Source organism: Lycorma delicatula, chromosome 12, assembly GCF_047948215.1.
Source record: "Lycorma delicatula isolate Av1 chromosome 12, ASM4794821v1, whole genome shotgun sequence".
Taxonomy (NCBI): Eukaryota; Metazoa; Arthropoda; class Insecta; order Hemiptera; family Fulgoridae; genus Lycorma; species Lycorma delicatula.
The window spans coordinates 65,540,948-65,555,818 of record NC_134466.1 but is presented as its reverse complement, the minus strand read 5'-3'; the positions used below and the strand labels follow the sequence as shown (position 1 = coordinate 65,555,818).

The 14,871-nt window shown below is 35.7% G+C and overlaps 1 protein-coding gene across 2 annotated transcripts in view; it reads right to left on the bottom strand.

Annotated features, from left to right (window-relative positions):
* Positions 1 to 767: 767 nt before the first annotated feature.
* LOC142332927 (uncharacterized) overlaps positions 768 to 14,871 on the bottom strand; it is a 23,387-nt gene continuing 9,283 nt past the window's right edge. Inside the window, exons 1-4 of one of the 2 annotated variants that reach the window (XM_075379629.1) lie at positions 9,304 to 9,443; positions 8,605 to 8,760; positions 6,327 to 6,488; positions 768 to 1,176 (exon numbers count right to left, since the gene is read on the bottom strand). In XM_075379629.1, coding sequence (XP_075235744.1) covers positions 1,003 to 1,176; positions 6,327 to 6,488; positions 8,605 to 8,760; positions 9,304 to 9,384 — 573 coding nt within the window. In that variant the 5' untranslated portion in view covers positions 9,385 to 9,443 and the 3' untranslated portion in view covers positions 768 to 1,002. Of the gene's footprint in view, positions 1,177 to 6,326; positions 6,489 to 8,604; positions 8,761 to 9,303; positions 9,444 to 14,871 lie in introns of those variants that run through there. The other variant, XM_075379630.1, reaches the window with a different exon arrangement.

The following is a 14,871-nucleotide window of genomic DNA, read 5'->3' as shown; positions in this document are numbered from 1 at the left end:
ATGTCCTAGATTCAACTCGGCGTTATCGCATCTAATCGCAGAAGGTTACCTAGAGTTGGTTCTGTTAGTTTATCGTGAAAGAAATTTAATTTCGCTACAGTTTAACTTAAATGTTTTAAATTTTTCGACTAACGAACACGATGTCACTGAGTTAATGTAACTTCGTGCTATTTTTAACCAGAACATGTCGCAATGGACACGTTATGCGTCTTTACGAAACTAACAGTATTGTACGTCGTTGCAAAAAATGTTCTTTCCAGCAGAAAGTCAATGTGCGTGTCCAGTACGTGGCTGAAAATTTCAAACCTCAACTCTATATACGTTTTCTATATAATTGGGCGTTCAAACTATCAAGTGTAGCTCGGTGTAACCGTGAATCGGGTACGGGTCTGAATACAGTAGTAGACTGGAATAACTTTTATTAAGGAAATGTGTGTCGATTACATTGAACGGCACAGTCAAGATAAGTTGAGGAAAACTGTACGTTCATCGAAATCGATGAGACGCTGTTCTCGAGAAGCAAATATCATACCGGTCGCGTCTAATTATAACATGCTGTTTCAGCAATATTGTCGTGAAAATTGCTGACATATCGATACAAACGGATAACGGAATGGTTCCACCATTCTATTAAAATGACGGAATAAAAAGCAAAGGATAAAAAAAATGTTAAATTTTTGAATCGATACTTTGCTATTATTATAAGAAAATTATAAAAACTAGGAAATTATAATTACAAAAATAATTTATTTATGATATTGCCGGGTTTTAATTATTTTTTTAATTATAATTTCCTTGTTTTTAAATTTTCTTATAATAATAAATATTTATTGATTAAAGAAAAACGTGCTAATAGAATAAAAATATAAGTGCTTGTAATTTTTTAATTAATACAACAATTATTATGAAATATAACTTTAAGAAAAATATTACTTTGATAAGAAAAATACTTCCACGTGTTCATTTTTATAGTTTAATTTGAAATCAACCCTCATTATCAGTTTACTTATCTTTTGGTGCTATTTCCACCCAGAGCATGAAGCACGATTCTAAAACTTTTCGATTTCTTTTTAAAGAATATATTATAATTTCCACTGTCAATTCGCCGTATGGAAGTACTGGAACGTTTGTTACCCTATTAAAATTTATTACAAAATTTTTTATTTGGTATGTTCCCTGTAAAAAAGAAAAACAGTCACAAAAATGTAGACAGGCACCAGATTAAATCCATAGAACATGTAAAAAAGAGTACAGTAAAAGTAGTTACGACTGCATATTAAATACCCATTTTGTAATTTTAAATTCAATTAATTTTTAATTTAAATACTCAAATTTTCAGTTTTTTCCTTTGCGTAACGCTAATTACATTTTAACGAATTATCGTATTTGTTCAAACCTAAACCGCACTTTTTTCCTCTTTATAATCAAAAATATATATTTTTAAATTAAAAATCTTTTTCGATTTTTAACTTTGGCTTAGATTTGAATTTTTTTAATTAAAAAAAATAGATTTTTGAAATTCTCATTTTTTTTGTTTGTTTCCAATTCCTTAACTATTTTAAGTACTTTTTTACAGTTTTAACGATAACATTAAAACAAATACAAAGAAATAAAAACAATTATAAAAATATATTTGAATACATATAAAAAATTATTTTTTAAAAAAGCTTTTGATTAACTAATATTAATATTAACATTAATAAAAAAAGTAAACAAATTAGAAAAACCCTCTAAAAAGTAAAAAAATAAGAATTAAATCAAATTGAGAATTTTAAACAAAAAAATATAATATATTAACAAATATAAAAATGCACTGAAAAGTAAAAAATAAATTATATAAATATCTAATAAATAACCGATAAATAATGTAATACATTATGAGAGCCCGCTTATAACGCGCGCAATACTTACTATTCACAGAGTACTTACGGTCCTTCCGAAGACGTCTGCAGTTAACACAAGTCGGGCTCTCCGACTTCTTAGGATACTCCTCTGGTTTATGACCTTCATCCCCAAAGTGGAAGCACACTACCACCACATTATTATACAGTTCAGCTGTGTGTTCAAACTGGCGACATTTTTAACAACGTTGAACATCTACAAATTCTTTGGCCTTACACGAAGAGAAGTCAGTAAAATACATGCCTTCAGATTGGACGCCTTTAAATAGATCCGACCTTATCTGAAAGACAAAAACTTGGCTAATGGTGGACTCCTGCTGGTCGAAGGAGGCTCGTGGGGGGAAGTTGAATTCCAAGCCAGTGAAGCATGCAGGATACTCGGGATAACGGTCATGCGACGAGTCGGCGTCTCGAACACGAAATATATAAGTCCTCACAATTATTCGGGGTATCACTTTTTCCAATTTTTCTGACTTCCTGTTCGTCTCAGACCAAACCCCCCCCCCCTCACCACCGGATCGCCACCGATCCGGGCCTCTGCTATCTCCTGAATCCAAATCCAAAAAACCCCAAAAATTACCCCCACAAAAAATCTTTGCCAGGCCTATTCCTTCCGTTTCCAGGCGTTTCACTTTTTTTTTGGGTAGGTTATTTTGGGACAGGGGTCGCATAGGTCAGAAATGGCGGGAAACGCCAAGAAACGATAAGATTTGACCTGGCGAAGAATTTTTGGGAGGGGGGAAATTTCGGGGTTTTTTTGGATTTGGGGTCAGGAGATACCAGAGGCATGGATCAATGTAGATCCGAGGGGATTTTGGTCTTGGACGAAAAGGAAGTGACCCGTTAGCTCGTAAATCCTGCACGCTCGAGCGGCTTGGAATTCAGCCTCCTTCCATGAGCCTCCCTCGTCCAGCAGGAGACCATCGTCAGCATATGCCACGATGCGACACCCGCTGAGCAACCTCAGCCGTAGAAGTGAATCAAACTCCACCACACACAATAACTGACCGACCTACTGCACTGCGGACAACCCTCTTACAGTATCTTCCCCAACTTCATGGCTGCCCATGAATTCGTTCCACCAAACAAAAATCAGACGCCGGCAGCGTCGCGCCGGCGATTCTACATCGCGCAAGCAGCGACGTAGAATCAGGCAGTACTGAAGAAGTCAACAATGATTTTGAATTTGAATTATCTTCCAATAAACCACATCTTATATCACAAGGTGAAATGACTTGGTTAGGGATTTAAATTTATCAAAACAAAATCGAGCTGAATTGTTAGAATCAAGACTGCAAGGTTGGAATTTACTTTTAAAATAATACAAAAATTTCGGGCTTTCGAAATCGACAAAAAGAACTTTCTCAAAACTTTATTGATGAAAATAATCTGGTTTATTGCAAAAATGTTGATGAGCTTATGTTGCACTTAGGACAAGTTCATAAACCTGAGGACTGGGAGTTTTTTTTTCATAGATTCATTAACAGGTGGTTCTACTACACAACAGTAACAAATATTCTTCGATACCAATCGCTTATGGTATTAATTTTAAAGAGACATACGATGTGACGAATGAAGTTCTTGAAAAAACAAATTATAAAAAACATAGCTGGAACAGATGTGGTGATTTGAAAGTTATAACTATTTTGTTAGGCATGCAGTTAGACTAAACTAAGTACATGTGTTTTCTTTGCGATTGGTACAGCCGAGCTAGGGTAAACATTATGTTACCAAAGAGTGGAAGAAACGAGAAAACTCCAAATGGGAAAATTAGAATTCATGAGCTCTTAGTTGAACCCAAAAAACCATTTACCTCAAGGGTTCATATACCAAGCTAGAACTAATGAAAAATTTTGTAAATCCAATGAAGAACGATAGTCCCGAATTTTTGTACATCAGGCAGAAATTTCCGAATGTAAGTGAAGGAAAAATTAAAGAAGGAATATTGGTTAGTCCTCAAATAAAATAGTTGGTCAAAGATGATGGTCACAGAACTATGGGATGTAATATGTCGTTGAAAATACATTTCCTCCACTCGTATCTGGATTTTTTCTCGGACAACCTCGGAGACGTAAGTGACGAACACGGTGAACGTTTCGACCAATACATTTCGGTGATGGAAAGCCGCTATAAAGTGAAATGGAATACTAATATGCGAGCCGACTACTGTTGGACATTAATTCTGGGTGTGCCTGAGGCTATTTATAAAAGAAAAGCATCAGGGAAATCATTCTAACACGGGTATAGCCATGAAAAATTATAGATTTTACAGCATTTAACTATAGTTTCCCTTATATTTTTTTGAAGTGTAATTCATTTAAAACTAAGGGTGATAGAAAAATTGTATATACAGATCTGTAATTTACTTAAAAAAGCAATTCACTAAATGATATCACACTTAACGAAATATTAAACAATTTTTTTTTCTATCAGTGTAGGGTTTTAAAATTTAAAAAAACGGACATTTTTTTTAGGTAACTTGTATTTAAATGTTTATTATGAAAATAAAAATATCACTTTTAATGATTGAATTGAAAAAAAAACTTTCGTCCAGTCTTGCAATATTTGGGCCTTTTTTTTATGAATTTAAGTTGAGGAATGAAATTGCCTAAGTTAAAAAAAAATTATTTAGGATTAGATTAATATTCCTTTTGATTACTTTATTATGAACTAATTATTTTTTTCAAACTAGCAAACAAAATTATAATAACAGTTCTAAGTTGATTGAGTTCTGAATGAAACTGTTTTAAATGGAATCGAAAATATAATTTTGTAAATAAATCTCTGTTTACGCGCAGAATAGAAAAGAGTACATAAAAGCAATTAATTCAATTTTAGGGAGGAAGTTTGAGACCTTCGCGACTGAAGTCCCCACCGGCAAGGTTGCAGAGGGGTGGAGAAGAGGGTTCTAGATTATGTCAGAGATCAACCCACCGCGTTGGTCTAGTGGTGAACGCGTCTTCCCAAATCAGCTGATTTGGAAGTCGAGAGTTCCAGCGTTCTAGTCCTAGTAAAGCCAGTTATTTTTACATGGTTTTGAATACTAGATCGTGGATATCGGCGTTCTTTGGTGGTTGAGTTTCAATTAACCACACATCTCAGGAATGGTTGAATTGAGACTGTACATTTACAGTTCATTTACACTCATACATATCATCCTCATTCATCCTTTTTTTTTTCTCTTAGCTCCCCTGGGCCGGACCGACTTGTTGGTATTACGCCGCCCAGGGGAGTGTCTTTAAACTCAAATAGGCCTCCCCACCTACCGGCTATATACCGGCAAGGCAGGTCGGCCTACCGGTTAGCACTTTTTGAGAGTTCTTTATCAATATTGCCCCTTTGGGGACCCAAAAGGGCAATATTAATACACCACGCCAGACCCAGTTCGCCGCGACGCGGCGCCAGGTCCCTTCAGTATTCAGTGTGCTGTTGCCTGACTGTTACCCGTGGAGTCCTTGGTGGCTCATCAGTGCCAACACATCGCAGCATGCTGGACCTCACCAGCAAGGCTGTCTACCCAGTCCTATTCTAGCCAACACCTTGTCTTCTCTCATCGGAGTATTTCTGTAGAACAACTTGTCTAACAAAACTAGCAAAATTATTCTAGTTTGACTCGCTTCTTAGCATGTAGTCTATTGTTGTCTCTGGAGTTATACCTATGAGTGCCTTACTATGTCTAAGTGTGTCCCACCAATTGCACTCAAAAAAGGTGTGCTCAGTATCATCTATCTCGTTGTAGTAGTTGCAAATTGGCTCTTCTCTCTTGCCTATTTTGTGCAGGTAGTTATTGAAGGAACCATGTCCTGTAAAAAACTGCGATAGGTGATGATCAACCTCACCAAATCTTCTCGACAACCATGGCTTGATGTTGGGGATGAGGGTTCTCGTCCATCAACCCGCAGCTTCCTGCGACCATCTCTCCTGCCAGATATTATAAACGGCATCCCTGACCTCTTGTTCTGGCTTGCCTTGTGCCCTCTCCACCCTCTTTTTTGCGATTATGTCAATAGGAGGTGTACCCGATAACACGCACAGGGCGGCATAGGACACTGTCCTGTATGCGGACACAACACCTAGGAGCACACACCGGACGCTAAACAGGAAAAAGAAAAAAAAAGATGATGTCATAGTTGGGAAGGGTGGACAGTCCCGAGGTTAGACGCAGGCAATTACTGACACCCGGTCTCTGGCGGGCGGGCTGGGAACGACATAGTCGGGCCTGGTTACCGTCCACTAGGGATTCGAGGTAGGCAACAGAAGATCCAACCGAGGGGGCCGACTTGCAGTACCAGAATTTTAGCCGGTGGGTGGGGGGCCTCCTTTGAGTTAAAAGACACGCCCTTGGGCCGAGTATACTTAATTGGATGTCCGGCACGGGGATGTAGAGATATAAAAAAAAAGAAAAAAAGTGAATTGATATCTCACCTTTTTAATCGGACATTTATATTCTACACCACCTGCCAAAAACAATTCCGTTATAATATCTTTAACAAATGTTTCAATCATATCACAAATTTTCCCTGTTACATCCACGACACCGCTCCATTTGCGTGATTCCTTAGTTTTAGATTTTGCAATAACTCTCACCTATAATTAAAAAAAAACTATAATAATGATGAAAACAAAATAAAGAGAAATATTTAAAAAATTATATTATAAAGTTAAAAAAATGAAATAAATAATATTAAATACATTACTACAACCAGCGGATATAATAAAAGTTTAATAGATAAATTATATAATAAAATAAAACACAAATTATACATAAAAGATAAAATGAAATTAACTAATAATTATAATTACACTAAAATTCATTTAATATAAATTTGAAAAAAATGAAAAAAATATTTGAATTCGGATTAAGAAGCGCCTACACATAACTAACGACAAAATAATAAAATATATAAATAATGTAGATCCTTCAAAAACAATAAAAACCAATAACAAAATCAATTTAGAAAAACAAGGTATATATAGTTTGAAATGTGTGGATTGCAGTTTAAAGTACATCTGCATGACCAATCGTTCATTTTCAATAAGAATAAAGAGCGTCTAAACTGTAAAACAAAGGTCATATATTATTAAAAAAAAAACCATAATTATGATCCAGACAATTTTATTGATATACTCGATTACTCTAATAATATACATAATATTAATATTTTTGAAAAAACCAATATATATTTAAGTAATAATAATAAATTAATAAACGAACAGACAAAATTTGATCACTTTTTATACAGAGAGGTATTAAATAGTAACTATAGATCAGGTTAGCCACAAAATTTCGTAGAACCCGAAAAAGGGTAACCGGCCCACCATTTTAGAAACACTTTGTATTTGTAACACATTGCTTACGTCATCTTGTTTTTAAATGTATATTTTTACGTATTTTAACTGCCGTAACTGTGATGGTAGAGTAGGCAACCTTGAACAACTAAAAAATCACTCTTGCAAACATAACACATTTATATTAAGAAGGATTGTTATGAAAAATAAAAAACGTCCTGTGCCGAGTTTCTATTTTCTTCTTCATTTAATCGAATCTATATGCTAAGTATTAAAATAATGATACTTTGCTCCGTTCACCACAAATCAGATGAATAATTAACAGTATTTAGAGAAAGCAAAAGTGATCAATGCCTTATGTAATTCACATTCTTTAAATGTCACAGCCTTAAAAAGGCCGGATAGATGGCATAAAGTAACAAATTAAGAAAGCGTACACTTCCTTAATTTTCAATTCCTGAATTAGTAATTTCGTTAGGTAAATTATTTATGGATTTGTTAATTTGATTTTCTTTAATCTTTCTTCTACTATTAATCTGAGGCCTAAAATTGCTTCCCTTGTCCCTATACTTTTCCTGAAACCAAATTGGTCTTCTCCTAACACTTCTTCCACTCTCCTCTCAATTCTTCTGTATAGATTTCTAGTTAGGATTTTTGATGCATGACTAGTTAAACTAATTGTTCTGTATTCTTCACATTTATCTGCCCCTGCTTTCTTTGGTATCTTGACTATAACACTTTTTTTGAAGTCTGACGGAAATTCCCCTTTTCATAAATATTACACACCAGTTTGTATAATCTATCAGTCGCTTCCTCACCTGCACTGCGCAGTAATTCTACAGGTATTCCGTCTATTCCAGGAGCCTTTCTGCCATTTAAATCTTTGCTCTCTTAAATTCAGATCTCAGTATTGTTTCTCCTATTTCATCCTCGTCAACTTCCTCTTCTTCCTCTATAACACCATTTTCTAATTCATTTCCTCCGTATAACTTTTCAATATATTCCACCCATCTATCGACTTTACCTTTCGTATTATATATTGGTGTACCATCTTTGTTTAACACATTATTAGATTTTAATTTATGTACCCCAAAATTTTCCTAAACTTTCCTGTATGCTCATACTGACTCACGCCCCTAGCAACTACTGAAAGAGCTGCTGCCCTCTTTCAGGAATCATTCCTTAGTCTGGCTTTCCGATATGGTTGTACCTTCGGTCCAGCTACTCTGTATCACTGAGCACTCAAGCCCCCTCACCAACGGCAAGGTCTCATGATTCATAGAGGAGGATGATTCTGTTAAGATCACTTATAATAAAATATTATTATACGAGAAGAAAATAGGTCACTGATGAGACTTCCATTTTACTTAGATCTAATTATAGAATGAAATAAATTAAGAACTATTCAACTTACCGGTAGATTATTAGTTACTTCAATATTCAAAGTTACATTATTTGTATACAAATAATACGTTTTATTTATTTTCTGAATTTCTGTTCCGTATGTAATTGAACGTTTTCCCATGTTTTTGCACTCGGTTACATTTTTAAACAGAACATCGTATGGACCCTGTAATCAATAAATAATTCGACAATTTAAAAATAATAATTCCTTTTACAGTGAAAATCATATGTTTGGAAATCTATTATAAGACGGAAATTCTTATTAAACGTTATATAAAAATTAAAATTCATATAATTTCATTTATGGATTTCTTTATATATTAACTAGCTCCCCGTCACAGCTCCGCCTGCGCTATAAAGTTAATTGGATTAAATTTCTATTTCCAAGTCCAAACCTACAGAATATCTCGTTTACCATAGCCGGAATAGCAAAAATGTACAGTCATGTTCAAAAAAAATTTTCTACCTTTCTTCATCACCTATAAAAGGTCGAATTTCAAAAAACTACAAATTTGTTTATTGATGTAAAGATTACACTCACCAAAAATCAGTTTGATTTCTTCATATGTTACCGAGAAATAAGAAAAAATAACGAGGGATTAAAAATAACAGGAATTCAAAAAATATTCATTTAACCCTTGAAAATCGGAATTTAAAAAAAAATCGATAAATTGGTTTTATGAAATATAAATATTATAAATAAACTTACAGCATTTTGTTCCCATAAACAAAACAGTGATTTAAATAGCATTATATGCATAAATAATATAATTATGAATAAAGATCTCATTTTTTTGAATTCAGTAAGTAAGTGAATTTATTCTGTTTTAAAAATATTGTGGAGTATAATCCTTACAATATAAATCAATGTATAACAATAAAAGATATTGTATTAAATAAATGTACGGTTTGAAAATAATTATAATTTCCTGCGTGGGTCACCGTTGTTAAAACAATATATATATGAAATAATTATGTAGATAATAATTCATTATTATATGTTTTGATATTGATTTTATCAGTTTTCCTCCAAAATAACGTTGGTTTTATTTAATAAAACAAAAAGATAAAATAATATTTAGAAGAGAGAAAGCGAATTATATTGTATATGCTGCTGAGAGAGAGAAGGAAAGAAAGAACGTTATATAAAGAAAGAAACGTTCTGTTTCTTCTTCAGTAAAATTTGATTTTTTAAAACATTTATTTGATTTTTATTTGTTTTATTTACATTACTAATTTTATAATTAAATTCTCTACAAGCTCTGGTAACAAATCTTAAGCATTTATTAATAATTTAACAAAGTTAAACCTAAAGTTAGTTGTAAACCTAAAAAAATGGTTTCAGACAACAAATTTCTCAATTTTATTTCGGATATATTGAAAACTACTGGAGATACAATTCTGAAATTTATTTTATTCAATTTTTTAGATCAAAATCCACAGGAAAACATTAATTTCGCCTTTCAATTAACGCCCTAAAAATTTCAGTACTACTTCATTTTACGGGGGGAGCTGAATTCCGAATGAAATCTCTCACTAGCGGTAACTCGCTAAACAACGCGTTTCCAGATCTATGTTTATGTGAACTTTTTTCAATATACACATGTGTGAAGTATATCGGTTTCCTCGTGAAACATTGAATATATATATATATATATATATGTGTATATATATATATATATATGTATATCATATATATATATATATATATATATTATATGTGTGTGTGTGTGTGTGTGTGTGTATTATTACTAGTATTATTATGTGTCCGAGCGCTACCAGGACTACACGAGGCAATTTCACTTAGTGTAAGCTGTTTTTCTTCTTCCTTGTTGGTTGCCCAATGGAGTTTCATTTTTTGACTATGCTCATGCTTTCTTTCTTCTGTCCACTTTGTACCAGTTCTCTTTTTCTCTTCCTCCTGATTCATCACCTTCCATTTTATGTTCGTAGATATTTCTATCATTTATATCGTGGTGACGACCCCGGTGGCGTCACCGGGGTCATCACCGGTGGCGCCACCACCGGTCATCACCGACGGCCTCACCGGAAGTCACCCCGGTGGCGTTTGCTGATGATTTGGCAATTGTGATTGTGCGCAAAACGGAAGAAGAACTGATGGTGGCCGGTGAAGAAGCGGCTGACGTGGTTAAGAGGTGACTAATAGCTCATGGTCTACGGCTCGCTGAAGGCAAAGTGAAAGTGGTTGTTATGGCTGGAAGACGCAGACTGCATCCATTGCGTTTTAGAGTGGGACACACGATAGTCCATCCTAGTCCAGCCGCGAATTATTTAGGCGTGTGGCTTGACAAGAACCGATCCTTTACTATACATGTTGAGGAGGCGGCGAGAAAGGGCGAAAATGTGGTGAAGGCGCTGAGCAACGTGATGAGAAATACGGGCGGTCCTCAGACGGGTAAGAGGAAACTGTTGGCCAGTGTGTACTCTTCTGTGGTGTTATATGGAGTTGGCTCCCAGCCTGTTTGGCTGGGAGCGTTGTCGAGGGCAAGGAACGTGAGGCGTTTGATTATGCAACAACGTATGCTGAACATACGTGTCATCGCAGGGTATCGTACGATCAGCGCCGAGGCGGCTTCGGTTATAGCTGGAGTACCACCCATAGACTTACAAGCGCAAATGAGAGCTGCAATAGTGAATGGAGGGGACAGAAAGGAGGCGATTGACGGTCTCTACATGGCTTGGCGTGACAGATGGCGAGATTCGGACAAAGGAAGATGGACCTATGGGCTCATACGAGACGTCAGAAACTGGATGGAGCGAAAGCATGGTAATACAGGCTACGAATTCACCCAGTTCCTGTCTGGACATGGATGTTTTCGGGACTACCTGTACAGGATGGGCAGATGCCATACAAGTCGCTGTCACGATTGCGGCGGACTGGATACAGCAGAGCATGTAGTATTTTTTTGCCCTAGATGGCGCAACTTCCGCGTGGTGCTCGAGGGTCAGGGTGTGGAGGGGGCCAATAATATAATCGAGGTAATGCTTAGCAATGGCAACAAGTGGGAGTGTGTCTCGACTACGATCGCATCAATGATACGAGAGAAGGCCAATGAAGAGAGGCGACGGCAGGTAGAGTAGATGGGAATCTATGGAGGCTTGGAGTTCGATGACGGGTGATTAAGGGAGGCCAGCTTCTGGGGGTGGGCGGCGGGGGCTCCTCGGAGTCGTCGCTCGTCGATCGCCCCCTGGGGACGCCTTCCGGTCACACGGATTCGGATAGTAGAGTGCCTGGGTGATCATGCAGGGGCTGTACATACCATACGGCTTAGATCCGGCCCCTGCATGGTAGAAGGGGAGGTTTTTTAGCGGGTGAGAGCCCCGCACTGCCGTCAGTGCGGGCCTGACGGCGGCTGGCAGAGCTTTTTCCTACGCTACGGAAAGAAAAAAAAATTAATGAAAAATAGTAAATAAACAAATATTAATCATAGTAAACATAACCACAATCAATAATAATCAGAATAATATTAATAATAACAACAGTAAATAATAGTAATATTACTGTAATAACAAACAGATAATCGTAAGTATCAATAAACAGAGATTACATACAAAAGAGAATTTAAAGTAATCGTCAGGATTTATTTACAGGTAGATAAATGAATAATGAAACTAGAATTCTGTCTCATTGACAAAAGATGTAGTATGACCGCTAGTCTTAACACTTTTAATCACTAGTCTTGTATTAATAACAATAGTACAATAGATAACACGAGCATAACATTCTTTCACTGCAAAAGCCTTTGCTGTTCACAAATAAAACTCTACCCCAACAGGTTATGAATGAAATTTAGTACATTATCTCTTTCACTTTAATTTTACAATTCACCGATAGTACTTCTTGCTTACTTGAATAACTCGTGGCGACACCTTAATCGTATCGAACTTAATTCACACTGGAAATTCTCTCTTTACTATCTTCATACGAAAAAAAAAACAAAAGATGATCGCAACGACAATTTTATTTTACAATATAAGTTATTAAAAACCCTCTTGATTTACTTAAAAATCAAGAAATAAATTCCCAAATTTAATAAGCCCCTAATGAAAATATACCCTATTTCTCTCTGCTCTGGTCCGCTTTCGGGAGCGAGGTCGATTCCTAGACAATCCCACACCGCAGTTCCACATATCCATTCTCATCCTAATAACGAATATCTAAGCTAACCCGGGCTCGATGCCAAAATCTTAGCGAAGTAAGCACCCAGGCAGGCCCTAGCCACCCGTGTCGCTATTCCATTTACACATCTATAACAGCATTAAAACCCGTCAGCCATCCTTCGCAGGTCTAAGAATCTAAGGAAACCAGTAACTTAATTCCATTCCCTTTCCGTTTTCCAATTAACTGTAGATCAAAACTAGAATTGATCTCTAATCAAAATAGCTCTCTAATGAACTTTGTTACGTTCAGCCTTGTATAATGATATGGCGCACATCATTAACGGCCCTACACACTCCGGACATAAACCTGAATTATTCAAACCAAGTCTGGCCAACCTATCTCTAAAAGCACCATATCTAGAAAGAAACTGCGTAATATGCCGATCGAGGAAAATCCACCTTTCTTTCATTTCCTGTTTAGCCTCCGGTAACTACCGTTTAGATAATTCTTCAGAGGATGAATGAGGATGATATGTATGAGTGTAAATGAAGTGTAGTCTTGTATATTCTCAGTTCGACCATTCCTGAGTGAGATGTGTGGTTAATTGAAACCCAACCGCCAAAGAACACCGGTATCCACGATCTAGTATTCAAATCCGTGTAAAAATAACTGGCTTTACTAGGACTTGAACGCTGGAACTCTCGACTTCCAAATCAGCTGGTTTGGGAAGACGCGTTAACCACTAGACCAACTCGGTGGGTTTGAGGAAAATGGAAAATCCACCTAATTACCTGAAAACTCACATTAGGAAAACTTCTACGCGTGTCAGGTGATTCAGTTCACCTGACCTGTCATAAATGGAAATCCTGGTCGTCTATTTTTATATGCATCCAGAGTTAAGTTGATTAGGTTTCTTTATTGGTAATCGTAAGTTCTCTCGAATTAACTCTCCAATGTAAAAAGCACTACGTAAAAGCAGATTGAGAAATATTCTTTCTGTTTTTATGATGTCTCATTCTGAATTTTATTTATTTTACTGTCTTAAACTTTGTAAAATACATCTAATTATTTTTTCATCTTATTTTACTTTCTTTATTTTAATTTGTGATCTGATATTAGCATAATTCATTTCAATGATGTTATTTTTTTATAAGTTGCATTTTTTGGTTTGCATGTTTCATTCATTGTTACTACAATTGTTATTGAATACTTATCATTTATTTTGCAATCTCTATTTTTTACGTAAATTTATTTCATTATTTTGTTTGGCCTTCATAGTTCTAAGCTACTAATTGGACTATTTTAAATTACGATAAACACAAAATATCAATCAATCTACTGATATTAATCTCATTTTTTAATTTTTGTTTTTTTTTTTAATTTTTACATCTCTTTTATTCATATTTATTATATTTTAATTTTAATTACTTAAATCCTTTTTTCTTTTTTTTACAAGAGATCTTTACAAGAGATAAGTGATTTATTTAACAATAGATTTCCAAACACAGAACCGATGACTAAATCGACTGTGATCAAAAATAATATTAAAATGCAAAAATTTGCATTTGGTTTGATTGTAACTGTATTACAGTTGTGTCTAATAGACACACAATCAAACCAAAGATTGGGGAGAGGAGGATTAAGGGGGAATAGGAATAAGTATATATTTTCTTTTTATGGATTACTGACAATAACCAACTCTCTAAAGGACTATACGTATTCAACATAGACATGGATTACGGAGCCGGAAAATAGCAGACCAAAGACCCCGGACATACCCGACACGAACATCTCACGAAACGTCCACATCCACGAACTTTAACCTGCTAATCTCCCACTCCACAACCCGACAGTATAAATAGGGAACACAACGGCCAGGCCAACCAGTACAAAAGCGATGATCGACTGTGAAGTTATAGACTGCATAATACACGAAGACTGCGAACACGGAGAACGCCTGTGCAATTGTATATACTGTGGCAACAAAGACGAACAGTGTATAGGGTGGCTAAGAAAAGTATCAGAAGAAGACTATAAAAAAGACTACACAGACAACTTCTGGAAATCGGGTGAAAACAGTGCATACGACGAACACAACCACGACTCCTACAAAAGATACAAAGACGAACTGGAGGAGCTGGACGGGAGACGACT